The sequence below is a fragment of the Bidens hawaiensis genome, unplaced genomic scaffold (assembly GCF_021521415.1).
Source record: "Bidens hawaiensis isolate Kalapana, Puna unplaced genomic scaffold, B.hawaiensis_p1.1 tig00014897_1, whole genome shotgun sequence".
Taxonomy (NCBI): Eukaryota; Viridiplantae; Streptophyta; class Magnoliopsida; order Asterales; family Asteraceae; genus Bidens; species Bidens hawaiensis.
Window position 1 is genome coordinate 190298 of NW_027492317.1, and position 19522 is coordinate 209819.

Here is a 19522-nt window from a genome sequence, read left to right on the forward strand (position 1 = left end):
ACACGAGTGTATAATGTGTGCGTATACTTATTTGGTTGAATGTGCTATGCTCATGAATCATGATTAGTATCTAATACAGGTTTCAATTTATTTTGATAGCTGAACAAACCTATACCTGTGGTTAGCATTAAGTATAGAATAGAGATGTTTATGTGCATATAATAATGCCTAAGAGCATTCACATTCAAACTACCAAATTTGGTGAGTGGAGTTTTTATATTTCCGGGAATGGTTTAGGGTTGTGTGAGTAGATGAGAGAGAAAATGCAGTGTGTATATTATGAAAAGCTACTGTTCACCCCCTATAATCGTTTAATATTTTTTTAAAGGGGTTGTGAGTGAAAGAGAGGGAAAGATTAATGATAAAGTTATAAGAAAAATATTATTTAATTGAAAGGAGAGAGAGAGAGAAAAAACATAGTGATTTTTAGTGTAATTTTGGATTTGGAGATAGGGGATTTGATGTGAATGCTCTAAATTATGGGTAATAGAGATGTCCTGCAGGACTAAAGACGTTTGCAGTGAATACGGATGGATTGAGGGAGGGTTGATTTTGACTAGGGGGTGAGCGATAATCGGATTAAAAAGAGACGAAACCGAACCGAATTTAACCAATAATCGGGTATCGATTTTTTTTTTTTGGTTAATACAATTTAACCAAACTGAACTGAATCATTCATATATTTCTAGCTTTTATACCTCCATTTCATGTATTTTATGTTTTATATCACTGTTTCATGTATTTGATTTTGGCTATTAACTGAACAGAACCGAACCGAACCGAAAACCGACAAACTAACCGAATAAACCTAACTGATTAACTGAAAACCAAATGGTTAATTCGGTTGAGGCTAATAACCGAACCGTGCACGGCCGACTATATTATAAACTTGTAGTCTAGTCTTTTGTGTTTTACTTCATAAGAGAGACCTTGTTTCACAGGGTGGAGCTGCTCAGGAACCACTTGCTAAAGGAAACGAGAAGATCCTTAATAAGAGAAAAGGCGGAAGCATCTGCATGCAGTTTAATCGCAAGAGCAGAAGGATACAATCTGAATCATTTAACTCTCATGTTACACTTAATCATGAGGCTCAGGTTGATGATGTTATGTTCAGTGACTGTCTTGCAAACAATTTTGAAAGTAATGCAACTACCGGATGTCACGAGTCAATTCAAAATGTTTATCTATTTGATTCAATGAACATGAAAACTTGTGCGATGATTCCGGAGGATGAGCCGATGCTAGAGAGTGCAATCGAGGTATCAAACTGTTCTACTGCTTTATGTAGTTGATTAATATTTTTTAGGGTTTTCTGTGAGAAATCTGCATTTCCAAACTTCAGTGACGATATCATTGTTAATGGTTTTCTGTTTTGGTGATGTGCGAAACGTTTAGTGGGTTTGCGTCTAATTTGTTGAAATGTTACTATGTATGTTGCCTAATAAAATCGTTAATATATACAGGACTGTCTAATGTGTGTGTATACTTATTGGTTGAATGTACTATACTCATGAATCATTTTTTAATTCTAATACATGTTTGAATATATTTTGATAGCTGCTTGGGGGGGGGATATATAGTTCAATATTAATTGTTGTGTATTAGTGTATCTATTTGACTGTGGATTCAATATGTTAGAAACTTAGAATAGAATGAAATCCGGAATATATGAAATGTCACTGGAACACGTTTATGTGCATGTACTAATGCCTAAATTAGGGAAACTATAGATGTTCTGCAGGATTAAAGACGTTTGTAGCGAACATGGGTGGATTGAGAGGGGGGGGTTGTATGACTCTGACTTTGTTGTATTCTAGTCTTTTATGTCTTATTTCATAAGTGAGGCGTTCTTTTACAGGCTGGAGCTTCTCTGGAAGCACTTGCTAAAGGAAACGAGAAGATCCCTAATAAGAGAAAAGGCAGGAGCATCTGCATACAATATTACCGCAAGAGAAGAAGCACACAATCTGAGTCATTTATCTCTCATGTTACACTTAATCATGAGGCTCGAGTTGATGATGCTATGTCCGGTGACTCTCTTGCAAACAATTTTGGGAGTAAAGCAACTACTGGTTGTCACGAGTTAATTCAAAATGATTATTCAGATGGTCCAATGAGAGAAGATGGATTATGCAAAGTTAATGAAAATTATTGTTTTTTACTAACAGATAATCTGATGACTTTTTTTGACACGGGCATTGAACCAAATTATGATAGTCATGTGCATAATGGTGACTCGGATGATTCTAGTTGTTGATGCATAAATGTCAGTAGTTCATATGTCTAATGTCTGTAATCGAGTCTGTAATATTGTTTATGTATTTGTTTGTTTAAAGCGAAGTTGTTGACAAGTTCGCTTAGGCGAACTTGTTAACCAAGCGAAGTTGTTGACAAGTTCGCCTAGGCGAACTTGTTGAACGAGCGAAGTTATGGACAACTTCGCCTGAGGCGAAGTTGTCGTGTATTTATATAGGTTACGGGTTTCTGTTTAGATGTTGATTTAGTTGGTTAATTTACGTGTAATTCAGTGAGTCAAGTGACGTGAGGTCGAGAGTCTGTAAGTATCACGTGTTGGGTTATTAATATAACGTATGTTTGTTCGTATCGTGTTCGTGTGATTGTGTTCTACGTCCGTAACGATCTACACAGGGATTCCGCACCTGTGTATATCGGGATATCTCGTGTGATCCGTCCAGAGAACATACAATTGGTATCAGATCTTTTGCTCAATTGTGTGGTTCGGGATATTCACGCGAGTGTAGAATACGTCCCATTTCGGGTATTCACGGGACGAGTTTGTGGTGTTTTTGCTCATTCTAGCCTCCTACCAGTGTGTTTAAGCCTTTAAAACCGTCAGAAACGTCGTTAAAATCCGTTTTTCAGATCTGCAGAAAGTTTAAGTTCGTCAGGCGAAGTTGCTGTTCATCAGGCGAAGTTGCCGTCAGGATACGTAGGGTTTCAGCGAAGATATAAGGAGAAGCGAAGTTATTTACAACTTCGCCTATCTCCTCAACTTCGCCTAACTCAGCGAAGTTCTCCTCAAGTTCGCCTAGCTCAGCGAAGTTTTCTTCAAGTTCGCCTACTTTCTAAGTTCGCTTACCCTAAGCGAAGTTATTCACAACTTCGCCCAGTCAAACTTCGCCTACAGTACTGTTCAGAGGAAATTTTTTAACTTCGCATTTTCAGAATTTTTCGGGTTTCTTAGTCTTCAAGAAGGATGTCGTCGATCAACATTTCGGAGCTTGTAAAGATGGAAGTTGAAGCGGGGTCAGCTACAAAGGCCCCAAGGTTGCTGAAGGGAGCCGATTTTGTCGCGTGGAAGGATCGGTTCATACAATACGTTAAGTACCAGGATGCGAAAATGTGGGTATGCATCCAAGATGGATATATTCCACCAATCATGGAGTATGAGGGTCGAGACCAAATCAAGAAATACAGTAAAATGGAAGAGGAGGAGAAAAAGATGTATGAAGCCGAGAGCAAGGCTCATGCTGCAATCACAATGGCTCTTCCACAGGAGATCCTCTATACGTTCAGAAAGTATACATCAGCTAGAGAGCTTTGGGAAGCTCTTGAGAGCAGATTTGAAGGGAATGTAGGTATTCGGGCTTCAAAGATAAAGTTGCTCAAGACTCAATTTTCAGTCTTTAAGTACTTAAAGAACGAATCTCTGGATGACATTATCACTCGATATTATCATCTAATGACTGAATTGAGTAACTACTCCATTTCCTACCGAGAAGAAGAGATTGTGGAAAAGCTTCTCGATGCCCTCCCACCAAAATGGGAGATGTATACCGTGCTGATGAGGGAAGACAAGGACTTCCCTACTTATGATCTTGAAACCACTGTCAACAAGCTCAGAACTTTTGAGCTTAATATGGTAAGAAAAGAAACATCTATGGATCAGGTTCAAGATCCAGGCATGTACGGTGCTAAAGTAAACTCCAATACAAGTTCAAAGACTGATTCTGCCGCCTACTACTCGAAGGGTGAGTCGGGTGCCAATTCTTCACAGGAGGGGCATGTGTCAGTAAACTCAAATGGGGATGTTTGCTTTGTTGCGGGTGGATCAAGTGGTACTCAACAGACAGCAAGCAAGAGTAGTGGATCTTCAAGTTCCTCAAGCAATAATTACTCTAAGATGCCAATGAGCGTCAAATCTGCTGAAGAGCAGTTTGGCCTTTATGCTTCGTTTATTGCTTCATATGAAAACTATATTCAAGGAAAGGTTGTTGATCCAGCGATGCTGGATGAAGACTATGACCAGATCGATGCTGATGATCTGGAGGAAATGGATTTACAATAGCAGATGGCCATGATAGTGAGGAGAGTGAAGAAGTTTATGAGAAAGACGGGGAGAAAGTTTTTTGGTGGCAGGCCAGGGTTCGACAAGTCTAAGGTGAGGTGCTATAACTGTCAACAAAACGGGCACTTTGCCAAAGAGTGCAGAAACGAGCGAGTTGAACGTGGTCAGGGCCGGTCTGCACAGCACACTGGGAGTAGTAAAGAAGTCAATGCCATGCTGTCCAGAGAAGCAGGTGAATACAACTGGAACCTGCATTCAAATGAAACTAGTGAGCAGGCAAATATGGCTAAGGTTGAGAATGAAGAATGTGAGAAGATTAACGGAGAAGAGAAAGCTACTGGTAAGGAAAAAGCTTTCATGGCAGATAACAATGATCAACTCTTCGAGGTAAGTTCTAAATCTTTTTGTACTAAATGTGAGAATTTGTCTGAGCAACTTGCTACCATTACTGATCAGTATGTTCGTTTAGATGCTGAATTTAAAATTCTTAAAGAAGATCATCACTTTATGAAAGCAAGAGAAAACAGTTACAAAGTTAAAATAAAAGCGTGTGAAAAAGATGTTAAAAGCTTAAAAACAAAACTTGCTGAAAAAATTGAAGTAATTGATCTAAGTTATGAGGTTTTAGAAGAAAAGACTAAACTGATTGCTGAACGAGAAAAGCAGATTGCTGACCACCAGGTGAAAGTGGTGGAACTGAACCGAAAACTTGAACAGTTCAGAAATTCCTCAGCTATTCTTGATCACCTTGTTAGTGATCAAGGTACCTCTACAAAGAGGGGAGGAATTGGTTATCACGAGGTTCCACCACCTTATAACCACAATTACACTTTTAACCCTAGTGTTCAGAAATCTGTTGATTTTGAAGTTCCTCAGACAGTTCCAATCAAGGTTACGGGTAAAGAACCAAGTGTTAGTAGTGGCGAAACGAGTTCGCCTGTTTCAAGTGTGAAAATTTCTGTTACGAGTCCAGTCTCATCGGATTCGGATAAGTTGTCCGAATCGGGTAAGACAAAAGAGAAGGTAGTGTTACCCACTGGTGGAGAAAAAGATAAAACTTATAAAAAGAATACTCCACTCAACCCGTACGTCCCACCTTATGTGAGACGAACGGCCGGTAACACAGCCTCTACATCCAAAACAACATTTGAAAAGAAAATGGAGTATAGGTGTTGTTTTAGGTGTAATAAGTTAGGACATCTTGTTGCAGATTGCTCTCTGACGCCGAAATTCAGAGGTGTGAGGCCTATTAAAACTGAGCATAAGCCTAATGGTAATACTGCTAAAAATGAAAACCCTTCAAAGTTCCGAAATGTAACTAATTCAGGTTTTCACAGAAACAAACCTCAGTTTAACAATGCTAATAACCAAACCACAAGATATAATACTTTCAATATACATAGGTTTGGAAGGCCTCACACTCAATTTCCAAGGAGATTTCCTAATAGGACTGACAGAAATTATCCAGATGCTAACTTTGGAAAGCAGAAGTACGGGATGTATAGATCCAAGACCAATTGGTCTTGGGTCCCTAGATTCTAATCCTTTGCTTTATTGTGCAGGAACAGTTGAACAGGGCTGCCCACAGTCTTTGGATTGTAGATAGCGGCTGTTCCCGGCACATGACGGGTAACAAATATTTGTTGCACGACTTAAAACCTGTTCAAGGAGCGAGAGTTAGCTTTGCTGGTGAAAGTGGAGGAAGAATTACTGGAAAAGGAACGGTATCCAATGGGAAAATAACTCTTGAGAATGTGAACTTTGTAGAAGAGTTGAAGCACAATCTGCTGAGTGTGTCGCAGATTTGTGATAAGGATTACCCTGTTCACTTCACGAAGAATGAGGCGATCGTGTTGAAGCCTGGTTTTCAGATACCAGACGAGTGGATAGTGATGAAAGCTCCACGTGATACAAATACTTATGTGATGGATATGAGGTCTACTGAAATGGCCACGGGAGAATCATGTTTAATGACGAAAGCAAGCGAATCGGAATCCGAATTGTGGCACAGGAGGATGGGGCACATTCATCTTCGGAAGATGAACCACATTGTCAGGAATGGACTTGTGATGGGCGTTCCCTTGAAAAGTTTTAACTTTGAAGATAAATGTATTGCATGCAAGAAGGGAAAGCAACACAAGAAATCCCATCTCACCAAGAAGGTCAACTCAATTGCCAGTACTCTAGAACTGCTTCACATGGATCTCTTCGGTCCCGTGAATGTAAAAAGTCTAGGAGGTACTTCTTACTGCTTGGTGATCACTGATGACTACTCGCGATATTCGTGGGTATATTTTCTGAAATCGAAAGATGAGACGGCTCAAATGGTGAAGAATTTGATTACCAAAGTTGAGAACGTCATGAGTAAAACAGTTAAGTTCATCAGAAGTGACAATGGAACGGAGTTCAAAAATTTTGAAATGGAGATCTTCTGTCTTCAGAAAGGAATTGAACACCAATACAGCGCTCCGTATACTCCGCAACAAAATGGAGTGGCTGAAAGGAAGAACCGAACTTTAATTGAAGGAGCCAGAACTATGCTGGCAGATTCGAAGCTTCCTGTGATGTTCTGGGCTGAAGCAGTTGCTACAGCCTGCTATGTTCTGAATAGGGTGTTAACCGTTAAAAGACTTGGTAAAACGTGTTACGAGCTTATGCATGGAAGGAAGCCCAACTTGAGTGGTCTTGAACCATTCGGGTCCCCTTGTTCGATCTTGAAGACAAACTCTAAATTTGGCGAAGTAGCCGATGAAGGAATCTTAGTCGGTTATGTTGTTGGTACACCCAACAGACGTGTCTTCAATACTTCGACCTGCAAGGTGGAGGTGGTGTGTAACACCGACATCACAAGTTACCAACCGCCAAAACCTAGCAATGGACCTACTGAGCTTTTCGACTATGTTAAGCTTTTTAAGTCGTTTAACATACCGGATTTGGAAATTTCTGAAGAAGAAGAAAGAGCTGTGACGAAGATGATACTTGATGAGGAAGAAAATCTATTGCAAAGACAGCTGATTGATAAATGTCAACCTTCCTCATCAAACACTATCGGTACCCCCTGCTGCCTCTGCTGAAGAAGAATTTATCAATCCTTTTCACTCTCAGCCAGAAACAACCATTGACGAGATCTCTTCTAATTTGGAAGATAATTTGCATGTCGGTTCTGTTCCGACCACGAGAATTCATAAAGATCACCCTTTGGATAATGTGATTGGTGATGTGTCCTCAGGTGTACAAACGAGAGGTAGCTTGAATGAACACACCTGTGTTTATACAAGCATTAAGGAGACAGGAATAATCAATGAATGCCTGTATACCTGCTTTATAAGCCAGATTGAACCGAAGAATTATCAAATGGCTTTAAAGGACAGCTCGTGGGTCGAAGCCATGCAAGAAGAGTTGGCTCAATTCGAGAAGATGGAAGTTTGGACTTTGGTTGAAAAACCAAAGAATGTGCATGCGATAGGCACAAAATGGGTGTTCAAGTGCAAGAGAGATGATAAGGGGATTATTATAAGAAACAAGGCGAGACTAGTTGTTAAAGGTTTTAATCAACAAGAGGGGATTGATTATAACGAAGTGTTCGCTCCTGTCGCTAGGTTGGAAGCCATCAGATTGTTTTTAGCGTTTGCTGCTTATGAAAAGATGAAGGTGTTTCAGCTAGATGTGAAGAGTGCGTTTTTGAATGGGAAAGTTGATGAGGTTGTGTATGTTGAGCAACCTCAGGGTTTTCCTGACCCAGACTATCCAGATCACGTGTACAGGTTGAGCAAGGCGTTGTATGGATTACATCAGGCACCTCGTGCCTGGTATTCAACTTTATCGGATTACTTGCTCGAGAATGGTTTTGAAAGAGGGAAAATTGATAGCACGTTGTTCTTCAAAAGAGATGGAAGCGAATTCCTGCTGGTACAAGTCTACGTGGATAACATTATATTTGTTGCATCAAAAGTCTCCATGTGTCAGGAGTTTGAAGCTGTCATGAAGAAAAGGTTTGAAATGAGTGCTATGGGTGAACTAACTTTCTATCTAGGATTGCAGGTTGATCAGAAGAAGGACGGGATGTTCATTCATCAGACGAAGTATGTTCATGATGTGCTCAAGCGCTTCAAGATGGAGGACAGTTCTCCATATGATACTCCAATCTGCGTCAATCACAAATTGGGTGCTGAAGTAGACGGTGATGCAGATGTGGACCCAACTCAATATCGGGCAATAATAGGTTCTTTAATGTACTTAACTGCATCTAGGCCTGATATAATGTTTGCTGTTTGTCTTTGTGCACGTTTTCAGGCAAATCCAAAAGAATCTCATTTGAAAGGTGCAAAGAGGATACTGCGGTATCTCAAGGGCAAGCCGAAGCTGGGATTGTGGTACCCGAGAGGAGGAGACTTGGAGCTGGTCGCTTACACAGATTCTGATTATGGAGGGTGCAATCAGAGTCGGAAGTCAACAACTGGAGGATGTCAGTTTCTTGGTGGCAGATTGGTGTCGTGGCAATGCAAGAAGCAGACTTCAGTCGCAATTTCAACCTGTGAGGCAGAATACATGGCAGCATCCAACTGCTGCTCTCAGGTTCTTTGGATTCAACAACAGTTGCGCGACTATGGTCTGAATTTCCTACTTACTCCTATTTGCATTGATAACACAGCTGCTATCTCAGTAACTAACAATCCCGTGAAACATAGTAAAACTAAACACATTGACATACGTCATCATTTCATACGGGATTGTGCTGAGAAGAAACTGATAATTCTTGAAAAGGTGGATACGCTTGATAATTTCGCTGATTTATATACTAAAGCGTTTGACAAGTCCAGATTTCAAAACCTTATTGAACTGAATGGGATGATCAATCCCGAGTAACCATGCTTTTCTTGTGTTATTTAAAAAAAAAAAAAAAAAAAAAAAAAAAAAAAAACGTCACTAATCGCTTAAAATTATGTCGGTTACATCAGTTTGAAGGACTTGTCTTCGGATATGTTTTGGTCCTCATTTTCTACTTGTAGATTTTGAGGATAGCCATTAACCAGATTACTGATAGTGACCGGGGCGGTTTATGATGATTTTTTCATTCTTTCGCTTAAAATTAGTCGATCATACTTAGTTAGAAGGACACATACTAGTATGTGGTCGGTCCAGCTGATCCATTGGATCTTGGGGATAGCCGTTTACCTGAAGACTTTGTTTTGGTCGGGGCGATTAATGTTAAAATTTTGAAAGAAAGGGGAAATGAAATTATTTTTCAAGTCTGTTACTTCGTAAGAAGTTCGTTAGCTATGTTTAACAGAAAATTGATCCAACCTTGGAAAATGATAGATATACTGATTCTGTGTGCTTAACTAGTGAAGTTATTAGGCTTAAAAGGCTTTAGGACAGTCATTGTATGTCATGGTAACTTTTTATGGTGCGTAAAAGTAGATGTGATACAAACTAAATTTGCTTGATTTTACGTGGAAACTCCTTAAGAGTTTTGCATGTCTTCATATATATCTTTCCGAATGATAGGCAGAAAAGCGATTACCCAGTCATACACGAGCCCATGTGTGTTCTGATTCTCGTGAAGATAGCGTCTCAAGATACTGCAGTGATCCAGATTCGGGACTTGCAGTTAATTTCTACTTTGAAGTCTATGTTTATTTTAAAAAATAAAAAAATAAAAAAAAATAATAATAATATTTGGAGTTATTGAAACATATTAGTGATGATAAAATCAAGACTTCTCAATCTTAGAGTAAGAAGAAGAACGGGAAACAGATGAAGAGTACTTCCAGCTTAATCAGACACTATGGGTCGAAGTCAATTCGGGGTGGCTTGGGGAAAGTCAAATACGCTTTGAGGATAGATTGGAGGCATCAATATTTCTGAGTTGTTGCCCACTTAAATTTTGAGGCTTAATTGAATATAACTCGTATCACAGAAACGATGAAAACCATCTTAAGTTATTTACCTGCTTACAACCTGTCTCTTTGTGTCATAATACAGCTAAACACGGATCTATGTGACAGTCACATACTTAGTATGATTCCTGTTCGGATCTTTTCTAAAACGTAGCAGTCCCTATCGAGACTGAAATTTGATCCCTTATACTTTAAATTTTTTAAGTTTTTGTACTTAGATAGTTTTATGATTTTTTAACTGGTTACTTAGAATTGATCATGTCATTTATTCCTTAAAGGGAAGTTTTAAAGAGTTAATTGAAAAATGTTCACATTATACGGTTTGATTTTGTAAATATAGGCGATGTTGTTAAACAGGCGAAGTTGTGAATAACTTCGCCTAGGCGAAGTTATCCGTAACTTCGCCTGTATAACCCAGACCCTATATAAGGATGTTCAACAGGTAAACTGTTCATCACTTTTCAAATATCCAGCGAACTTATCCGGCGAACTTACCTATTCTCCGGCGAACTTGTTGTTTTATTTCGATTCCGAGTTGTTTTTTCCCATATTTCATTAAGTTCAAGGTTCGAGATGTCGAATTATCATATATTCCATGTTCATTCATGTTTTCCGGATTCCTTAATCACGAAAACATCTACTGCACGTTGTTCCATAATCCTCACTGTCGCCGATTCAGATTCAGGCGAAGTTAGGGTTTAGGCGAAGTTATCAGTAACTTCGCCTGAAACTTAAGTTCGCCTGAGGCGAAGTTATCCATAACTTCGCCCGAAGCTTAAGTTCGCCTGAGGCGAAGTTATCCGTAACTTCGCCTGAAACTTAAATTCGCCTGAGGCGATGTTGTGATGAGGCGAAGTTAAGATCATTTTTACTTAATATTAATTAGACGAACTTAAAGCTGAAGCGAAGTTGTTCCCAACTTCGCCTATACAGAGTTTATCACAACTTCGCTCATGGTAATCAGCGAACTTGTGCTATGTCTTTATGTTGTTCTAACTTGGTTCGTTTGTTGCAGATATGGCTGCAGTAGCCGGTGCTGGAGGTGCAGGAGGAGATGATGGTGACAATCAGAGACAATTTTTCCCGGGTCACAATATGTACATCACCCTTGACCCGGAGGCGAGCGGTGTGGACGATTACCGCGAGATTATAACTTTCCTCCTACGCTCGAGGATTTTTCATGCCATCACAAACACTCTGCCGATATCTCTACCAAATATCGAAGACTTCTGGCAGACGGTCGAATACGACTGTCGTGTTGAGCCCCCGGTCATGAGAGCGACTGTGAACAATCAACAAGTTCAGTTCAATTCTGAACAGATTCGGGTGGCATTACGATTTGGAGAAGAGACGAGGGACGACCCAACTGAGTTCGTAGCTCCGTTTCGTGATGGAGCGTTTCTCCGAATGGGCTACTCTGGTCCATTAGTTGATACTCAGAGGAGGAAGGGTTTCCTTCTAGATCAGTGGCGCTTCCTCATGCACGTTATGATAGTTTGCATGTCTGGGAGGAAGACGGGCACTAACGGTATGGGTGCGACCATGCAGTCTGCAATGACTGCACTGACTTACAATAAACGCTTCAGTTTCAGTCAGATGGTCTTTTACGAGATTGACAGGCAAAGAAGGGCGATGTCTCGGGAGCGGTTCATTATGTATCCACGTTTTATCCAGATGATATTGAACCATGTGGCTCCGAATCTACCTCAGAGACGCCCGATAAGATACGTGGAATCTGTGAGCAAACGTATCTTTGCTCAATGCCGCACTTCGAGTGCGAGGAGCAACCCTGAACGTCGTCCCAGGCATACTCCACTGTTTGGGTTTTTAATTAACCCAGAGTATGTTCCTGCTGGTGGGGACGAGTTCAGAGATCCTCAACCGCGACAGGCAAGAGCAACTCAAGCTGTTCCTGCTCCTGCTGTGCCTGTTGTGTCGGCTGCAGAGGATATAGATCTTGACGCTGTTTTTGGAGGTCAAGGTTATTTTGATATGGATCAAGTTGAAGTGGTGCAGGTCTCGGCTGCACAGGGTTCGGGTGTAAGTGTTACTAGAGCAGCAACTTCGATAGCTGACTCAGATTTGGATAAGATCATGGATGAGAGAGACGATTGATGGTGTCTCGAGAGAGAACGTTTGGGAAAAGAAAGAGAACGGAGGATGATGAAGAGTCAGAAGAGGAAGAAGACATACATAAGCTGATAAGAAGATCAAGACGGGAAAGGACAGGTGCTGGCATGGGAGCTGGAGAGACTTCAAGGATGGTACGTTTTGCTCCGGCCGCACTGTCTGGTATGTCTATCGTTCCTTCTTCTGTTCAGGTTACAAGTACAAGCGCTGCGGATGTTCCCGTGGTGGCTACATCAGCTGCTGACATTCCATCCATCACTGCTATCCAGACGTTGACTCCGGAGATCGTGTCTCTACCACCTCCAACGCTTACTCAGTCGGTGGTAGCTGCACGATTTGTAGAGTCAACGGTCGTCACTGCTGCAGGGTTATCAGGTATGGTACCACCTGCGGTTACGCCTGCTTCTGATGTCTCGCCTACGCCTACTTCAGACTCAGAGAGAATAGCTTCACTAGAGCGGATCGTGGCAGAGCAATCTAAGACTATTCAAAGCCTAGTGGAAGCAAATCAACTACAGGCATCCCTCCTGGTTGAGCATGGGAAAATTATAGATGCCTTGAAGGAGTTCTTGGCATCTCAGGGGGAGATGAGCTGTAAGGGCGACGAGCTCAGGACTAAAAGAAGAAATGACCGAGACGATGATCCCAATGCATCGAAAGATGCAGGTGGTGAGCTGCCAAGAACTTCTCAAGCTCTTGGTACTTCCACAGCTGAAGGGGAGTCTACCGACGCGGCTGGTGGTGATGATGTGGTGTTAGTTGAGGATGACGTGATTGATGCGCTGAAGGAACTTGACGATGACATGTTCAGCGATGATGTGTTGTTTGATGAAGATGTGCTGCCGAGTGATGTGATTTAGAAGATCGGTGAGCAGATTGTGATTGAAGATGGGATAGAAGAGGGGGAGATAGTAGAAGAAGACGTTGAACACGAGATCCCTGATGTTGAGAAAGCCGACATGGGTACTGAGATGGATGAGACTAAGTGGGAGGAGCAGCCTAGGTGGAAGGAAGGCTGTGCTCATTGGTTTATTAAGACCAAGAAGCCTGCTGTTCCAGCCATGTTCAATAAGAGTTATAACATCAAAGGCTATGCTGAGTCGAAGAAGGGAATCATCTGTTGGATATATGATGAACAGATGAAGTTGTTTGTGGTGAAGCGTTATGATGGTATTCAATACTTCAAAAGAATGTTGAGATCTCTCAATACGTTGCCGGAATGTGAGGTGAAGGATTTGGCCAGGTTGGGCCTGATAAATAGAAGTGACAACAACATGGCAAGAGTGATTGGGAAGATCGTGTGGAAAGAAAGCGTAAAAGAGAAGAAGTTTGAATTATTAAAGCCACAGAAGGGAAAGCTCGTGGAGGATACAGAAAGGGGATTGAGAGCAGATGGCAAGCCATGGATGGTGATGAAGTACAAACCGATCCGATGCATCAAGGAGGTTTCAATGAAGACTATGCCTCAAGATGTGTTGAAGAATCTAAAATGGTGGTACGTTGATTGCCAGACTGCTGAAGCCGTGATGGAAGACGAAGACGAACAAGAAGTGCTGAGGGTGTATGATCCGATGCATCTTGTTAACTTATCGAAAGCTGATCTGCAAGTGTTGAATGAAAAGAAGATATTCTATATTCCTGCTTGGAATGATGAAGCAAGGAAATATCAGCGAGTAGTCACGGTATGTGTTAGAGAATGAGTGCACGCGTGAAGATACAGGATTACGAGACAAGCGCTGAAAGATCAAGATATGAAGCTACTGCCAAGGGGGAGTCTGTTGATGCATAAATGTCAGTAGTTCATATGTCTAATGTCTGTAATCGAGTCTGTAATATTGTTTATGTATTTGTTTGTTTAAAGCGAAGTTGTTGACAAGTTCGCTTAGGCGAACTTGTTAACCAAGCGAAGTTGTTGACAAGTTCGCCTAGGCGAACTTGTTGAACGAGCGAAGTTATGGACAAGTTCGCCTGAGGCGAAGTTGTCGTGTATTTATATAGGTTACGGGTTTCTGTTTAGATGTTGATTTAGTTGGTTAATTTACGTGTAATTCAGTGAGTCAAGTGACGTGAGATCGAGAGTCTGTAAGTATCACGTGTTGGGTTATTAATATAACGTGTGTTTGTTCGTATCATGTTCGTGTGATTGTGTTCTACGTCCGTAACGATCTACACAGGGATTCCGCACCTGTGTATATCGGGATATCTCGTGTGATCCGTCCAGGGAACCTACACTAGTGCTGTTACAGAAGTTGAGTATGCAAGTCTTTTGAGCTTCTCAAGTAAGGATTATATCAATTGTGTTTTGAATACAGAAGACACGATTGATAATATTCCTGATTCACAATTGCTAGATTCTGATGAAGGTGTTCTAGAAGATTCCTCATTTGATGGTGATCTGCTTGATGATTGTCACTGTGAAGATGACTCATTTGATGGTGATCAGCTGGATGTTTGTCTCTCTGAAGATGACTCATTTGATGGTGAGCAGCAGGATGTTTGTCACTGTGAAGATGACGAGGAGTCAATTTTAATCTCACACCGTGACCCTGTTCATCTTATTGAAGAGGAAACTATTTGCAATTTAAATACAGAAGATCCAGAAATACCATGCAATGATGATGTTTTCATGCTGAATCATTCATCTCCTTCAGCAAGACCCCAAAGTGATACAGAATCTGTTGACCTGGAATCATCTTTTACTTGGTCACAAATGGATGGTCCAAATTTATCCCCTGAGTTTGATTCTGCAAATCCACATGTTGATTGCACTCCTAAATCTTTATCAATAGATCATGATCTTTCTATATCAGACCATAAAGACTCTAGTGATAGTGACCTATTTTGCTATCCTGATATTGAATATGCAATACCATCTCCTTCTGTTAGACCCCAGACTGCTACGGATTCTATTGACCCCACATCATGTTTTACTCAATCACAAATGGATGGTTCGGGTTTATCATCTGAATTTGAATCTGCAAGTCCACATCTTGGTTGCACTCTTAAATCTGCATCGGTGGATCATAATCCTTCTATATCAGACCATAACAGTGATAGTGATTTACCCTGCTTTCCTGAAACTGAAGATCCAGAAGTACCATCCCCTACTGCTGGACCCCAAAACGCTATGTATTCTATTGACCCCGCATCATGTTTTAGTCAATCACAGATGGATGATCCATGTTTATCATCTGAATTTGAATCTGCAAGTACACATGCTGGCTGCACTCTCAAATCTGTATCGGTGGATCATAATCCTTCTGCATCAGACCACAACAATGATAGTGATTTACCTTGCTTTCCTGAAACTGAAGATCCAGAAATACCAACTCCATCTGTTAGACCCCAAACTGATACAGATTCTATAGATCCCGCATCATCTTTTATTCGGTCACAGATCGATGGTCCAGATTTATCTTCTGATTTTGAATCTGCAAATCCACATGTTGATTGCACTCTTGAATATGTATCAATGGATCACAATCCTGCTTCTCCATCGGACCATAACAGTGATATTGATCTGCATGGCTTTCCTGATATTGAAGATCCAGAAATACGATCTGCTTCAATTAGACTCCAAACTGCTCTAGATTCTATTGACCTCACATCATGTTTTACTGAGGATGGTCCAGATTTATCTTTTGAATATGATTATGCAAATCCGCAGGCCGGTTGCACTCCTAAATCTGTATCAGTGGATCATAATTCTTCTATATCAGACCATAACAGTCATAATTCTTCTATCGACCCTGCATCATGTTTTACTCAGTCACAGATGGATGGTCCAGATTTGTCTTGTGAATTTGATTCTGCACATCCACATGTTGGTAAATATGTATCAGTGGATCATGATCCTCTTATATTAGACCATAACAACTCTGACAGTGATAGTGACCGGCCTTGCTTTCCTGATATTGATGCTCTGGTAAACTTTGAAATCCTTTTGTTTGATGTTTACACAATTTCTTGAGATCATTTCTTCTCTTTTAATACTTGTATTTACTCTTTCAGATACTTAAACTGGACTTTGAATATGCTCAAGAGTCCTGGATTACCAATGAAGGTGGTTAATATAGTATTTCATTCCATTTATGATGAGCATTTTGTATATAATTGTTTATTCGATTTGTTGTTGATTGCAGTTAAAAGGGGTACATACAAACGCAATAAACCATCAGTAAATAGACTGGTGTCGTCTTCATCACAAAGAGCCATGTCATCTCTTGGTGCCTTTGCTGTCTTTTACAGCCATCAGTTCAAATACTATATCAAGAAAACAGAGGTACATTTATTTGTCAACTCGGTTACAATGTTTAGGTATTTACTGTTTCTTGAATTATATAAAACCAATGAAATTTGTGTTGCAGGTCACAATAGGCAGATCAACAGATGACAAAGAAGTTGATATTGATCTTAGAAAAGAAACTCATGCCAACATGATATCTAGGCAACAGGTGAGAATCTTCAAAATCAAAAATTCTACTAACTTAAGGTTCTATTGATTCCAGCATGTCTATTTTTGTACCAACATTTAATAACTAAATATATTTTATAATAAATGTCAACATGTTTATCTAACCAGGCTACTATAAAGATGGAGAACGATGGCACATTCACTCTTAAAAATATCGGGAAGGGTTTAATTTTAATGAGCGGAATATCAGTTGCTCATGGGCAGGTGGCTCCGCTCGGTTCAAGCTGTTTGCTTCAGGTAATTAATTAATTTACTTCTCATATTTTGTTTTGCTAAATTTAGTAGAATAAAACAAGTAAATAGTAGTACATGGTTATGTTTTGATTTGGTAGATAAAGGGAATGGATTTCATGTTTGAGATGAATGACAGATACGTAAGATGGTACTTGGATAACATTGTGAAGAAAACACAAGGTAAGTTTACAACATTTGAATGGTCTGTCAATTGAAACAAAAGTTTTCATTTTATATATACAAATGTTTATACATGAAATTATGAGTAATCCAAATTCCAAACAATATTTTGTTACATACATATTTCATGGTTATATCTATCCTTCCATCCATATCAGCTTGTTTATACTTTTATGAAGGGTGAGTATCCAACTCAACCTGCTGCAAAGTTTTGAGTATTTTAATTATTAAGCCAACTATGTTGATTTTGTAGTCTTTTTCATGGTGTTATGACTTAAAAAGTAAATCATGAGAATATCTTTCTTTTTCTTTACTTTTTTTTTTGTGTATATTTATATGTCAGTGTGCATATCGAACAAATGTTTACGTTATGTAATAAGTGAACTTTTTCTGCCCTAGCTATTCTTTTAATTTAATATATTGCTGCCCAAAAAAATTTGTAATAAGTGATTCATTTTGCGTATCTACGTTATAAATGTGTTGGAATGTACAAAGATCAACTTATATACTTATATTTATACAGGAAAAATTTGTTACGTGTATACTTTATTTTGCTTATCTAATCATTTTCTTGAATAGGCATGTTAGATTTCCATGTTTCTGATTACCCGTGAAATCTTGTATTTTATGACTATTGATTTAAATCTTGTTTGCCTGCCGTGGAAACTAACTAATAAATATACCCAAAAATGGTTATTCACATGAGGTTAACCACCAATACCAGTTTGATAATTTTCATGTGCTTGAGACTAGAGAGTTTTGAGGAGTTTTGTGTTTTTGAGAATTAGAGAAGTGGTGTAATTAAACGAACAAACCCAATACTAGGCTTGGCAAATGGGCGGGTTCAGGTACATGTCAGAACAAGGTAGGGTTAGTTTGGGCCGAAACGGGTTCTAAGCAAAACAAACTCAGGTCAAAGTGAGCTGTTTTGAAAAAGTATCAATTTGGTTGGGGTCATGACGGGTTTGGCCAAAACGGAATCAGGTTTAAATGAACCATTTTAGGAAGAACACACACACAAAACACTACCCACCCACCCCACCTCGATTGAATTGTGTTTTTTTTTATACCCACCCCCACCCACCGGTGGGGTGGCTACAGTAGTGGAATGTTGATGGCAAAAGGGGCATTGATACCGGTCGTGGCAGCAGAAGTCAGGGAGACAAACTATGGTCATTAGTGGTGCTAACTACTTCTAACTTATGTTGACCCTTTTTAAGTTGTATGATAAGTATTTGATTAGTATAAGGTAACCTAGTTTGACCAACTGATTTAAGGTGACTCAAATTTAACTATTGACATTTTAGTTTTGCCCAAATCAACCCTTGGTTTTTATCAGTGGGCCGTGATTGACACCTCTGCCCAATACCTATTTATAGTAACTTATGAGGGGCAAAATGGTCCAACCCCTCCCCCCCCCCCCCGGCTTTATAACGACATTTTTACTAATGGTAATAATCGTAACTCATTCAAAAAAACTCGGTTTAAAGCAGTTCCTTTTCCAAAACACACAACCGGTTCCTAACCTAGTGAATCAGTTACAAACTGGTTTTTTAATAACTGGTTATTAGGTGGGTTGTTTCCGGGTTCTAACTGTGTGCACCTCTAAGGCTCTAACTTAAAGACAACATAACCCAAATATCTCAGTTTTTAAATTACGCCCAAGAGTTTCAATATAGACAAACTAAACTATTTATTTGTTTTAACTCTTACAAAAATTTAATACTCTCATTTGCCTACAAATTTACTTTGGATTTGAGATTTTGATTTGTGTTGTTTAGTTGTTTACTTAGATTTTCATTTATTCGTCTTTCAATCAAAGGATATGTAACCCAAGAGTACTCAAATAGTCTTTAAAAGAAACATAGTGATAAACATTTTATACAACGGAAGTTGATGAAGAAAATTATAAAAGATGGGGAGTTCTCAAAAACTCATCAATACGAGATCAAATACAACCTATTATGAAAACGAAGATATATTGACCTAGTATAAGGAATTTTTTTAAATAGATGACATTCCAATGGTTTGATAGTGACTTCTCTCTTTCTATTGGTGGGGATTTCTTTCATTCTTCTTACCTCCATGCCACGTATCATGAGTGGTCCTTTCATCTTAACGGTTTCATTCTTTTACGATCAGAGATCACCTACACTTTAGCACACTGTGAGGTATCGTGAGTCGTTAGAGTTCATCTTGCTTTTATTTTTTGAGTGACTTTTTTATTTTGATAAAATAAATAGATAAATAAATAACCATCGAGCTAATAAAACAAATGATATATAATGTCGGTTG

The 19522-nt window shown here is 39.6% G+C and overlaps 2 protein-coding genes across 2 annotated transcripts; both read left to right on the forward strand.

Moving 5' to 3' along the window:
* The first annotated feature begins 777 nt into the window (after nt 1–777).
* LOC143547927 (uncharacterized) lies at nt 778–2257 on the forward strand. The gene is made up of 2 exons (XM_077039223.1): nt 778–1259; nt 1859–2257. Exons 1-2 carry the CDS (start codon nt 1017–1019, stop codon nt 2255–2257), a joined length of 642 nt encoding a protein of 213 aa, XP_076895338.1. The 5' UTR covers nt 778–1016.
* A 7-nt stretch (nt 2258–2264) lies between these two features.
* LOC143547928 (uncharacterized) lies at nt 2265–17841 on the forward strand. Its single transcript, XM_077039224.1, has 8 exons — nt 2265–2270; nt 14561–16264; nt 16351–16402; nt 16482–16621; nt 16707–16793; nt 16922–17050; nt 17146–17227; nt 17807–17841. Exons 1-8 carry the CDS (start codon nt 2265–2267, stop codon nt 17839–17841), a joined length of 2235 nt encoding a protein of 744 aa, XP_076895339.1.
* Nucleotides 17842–19522: the final 1681 nt, after the last annotated feature.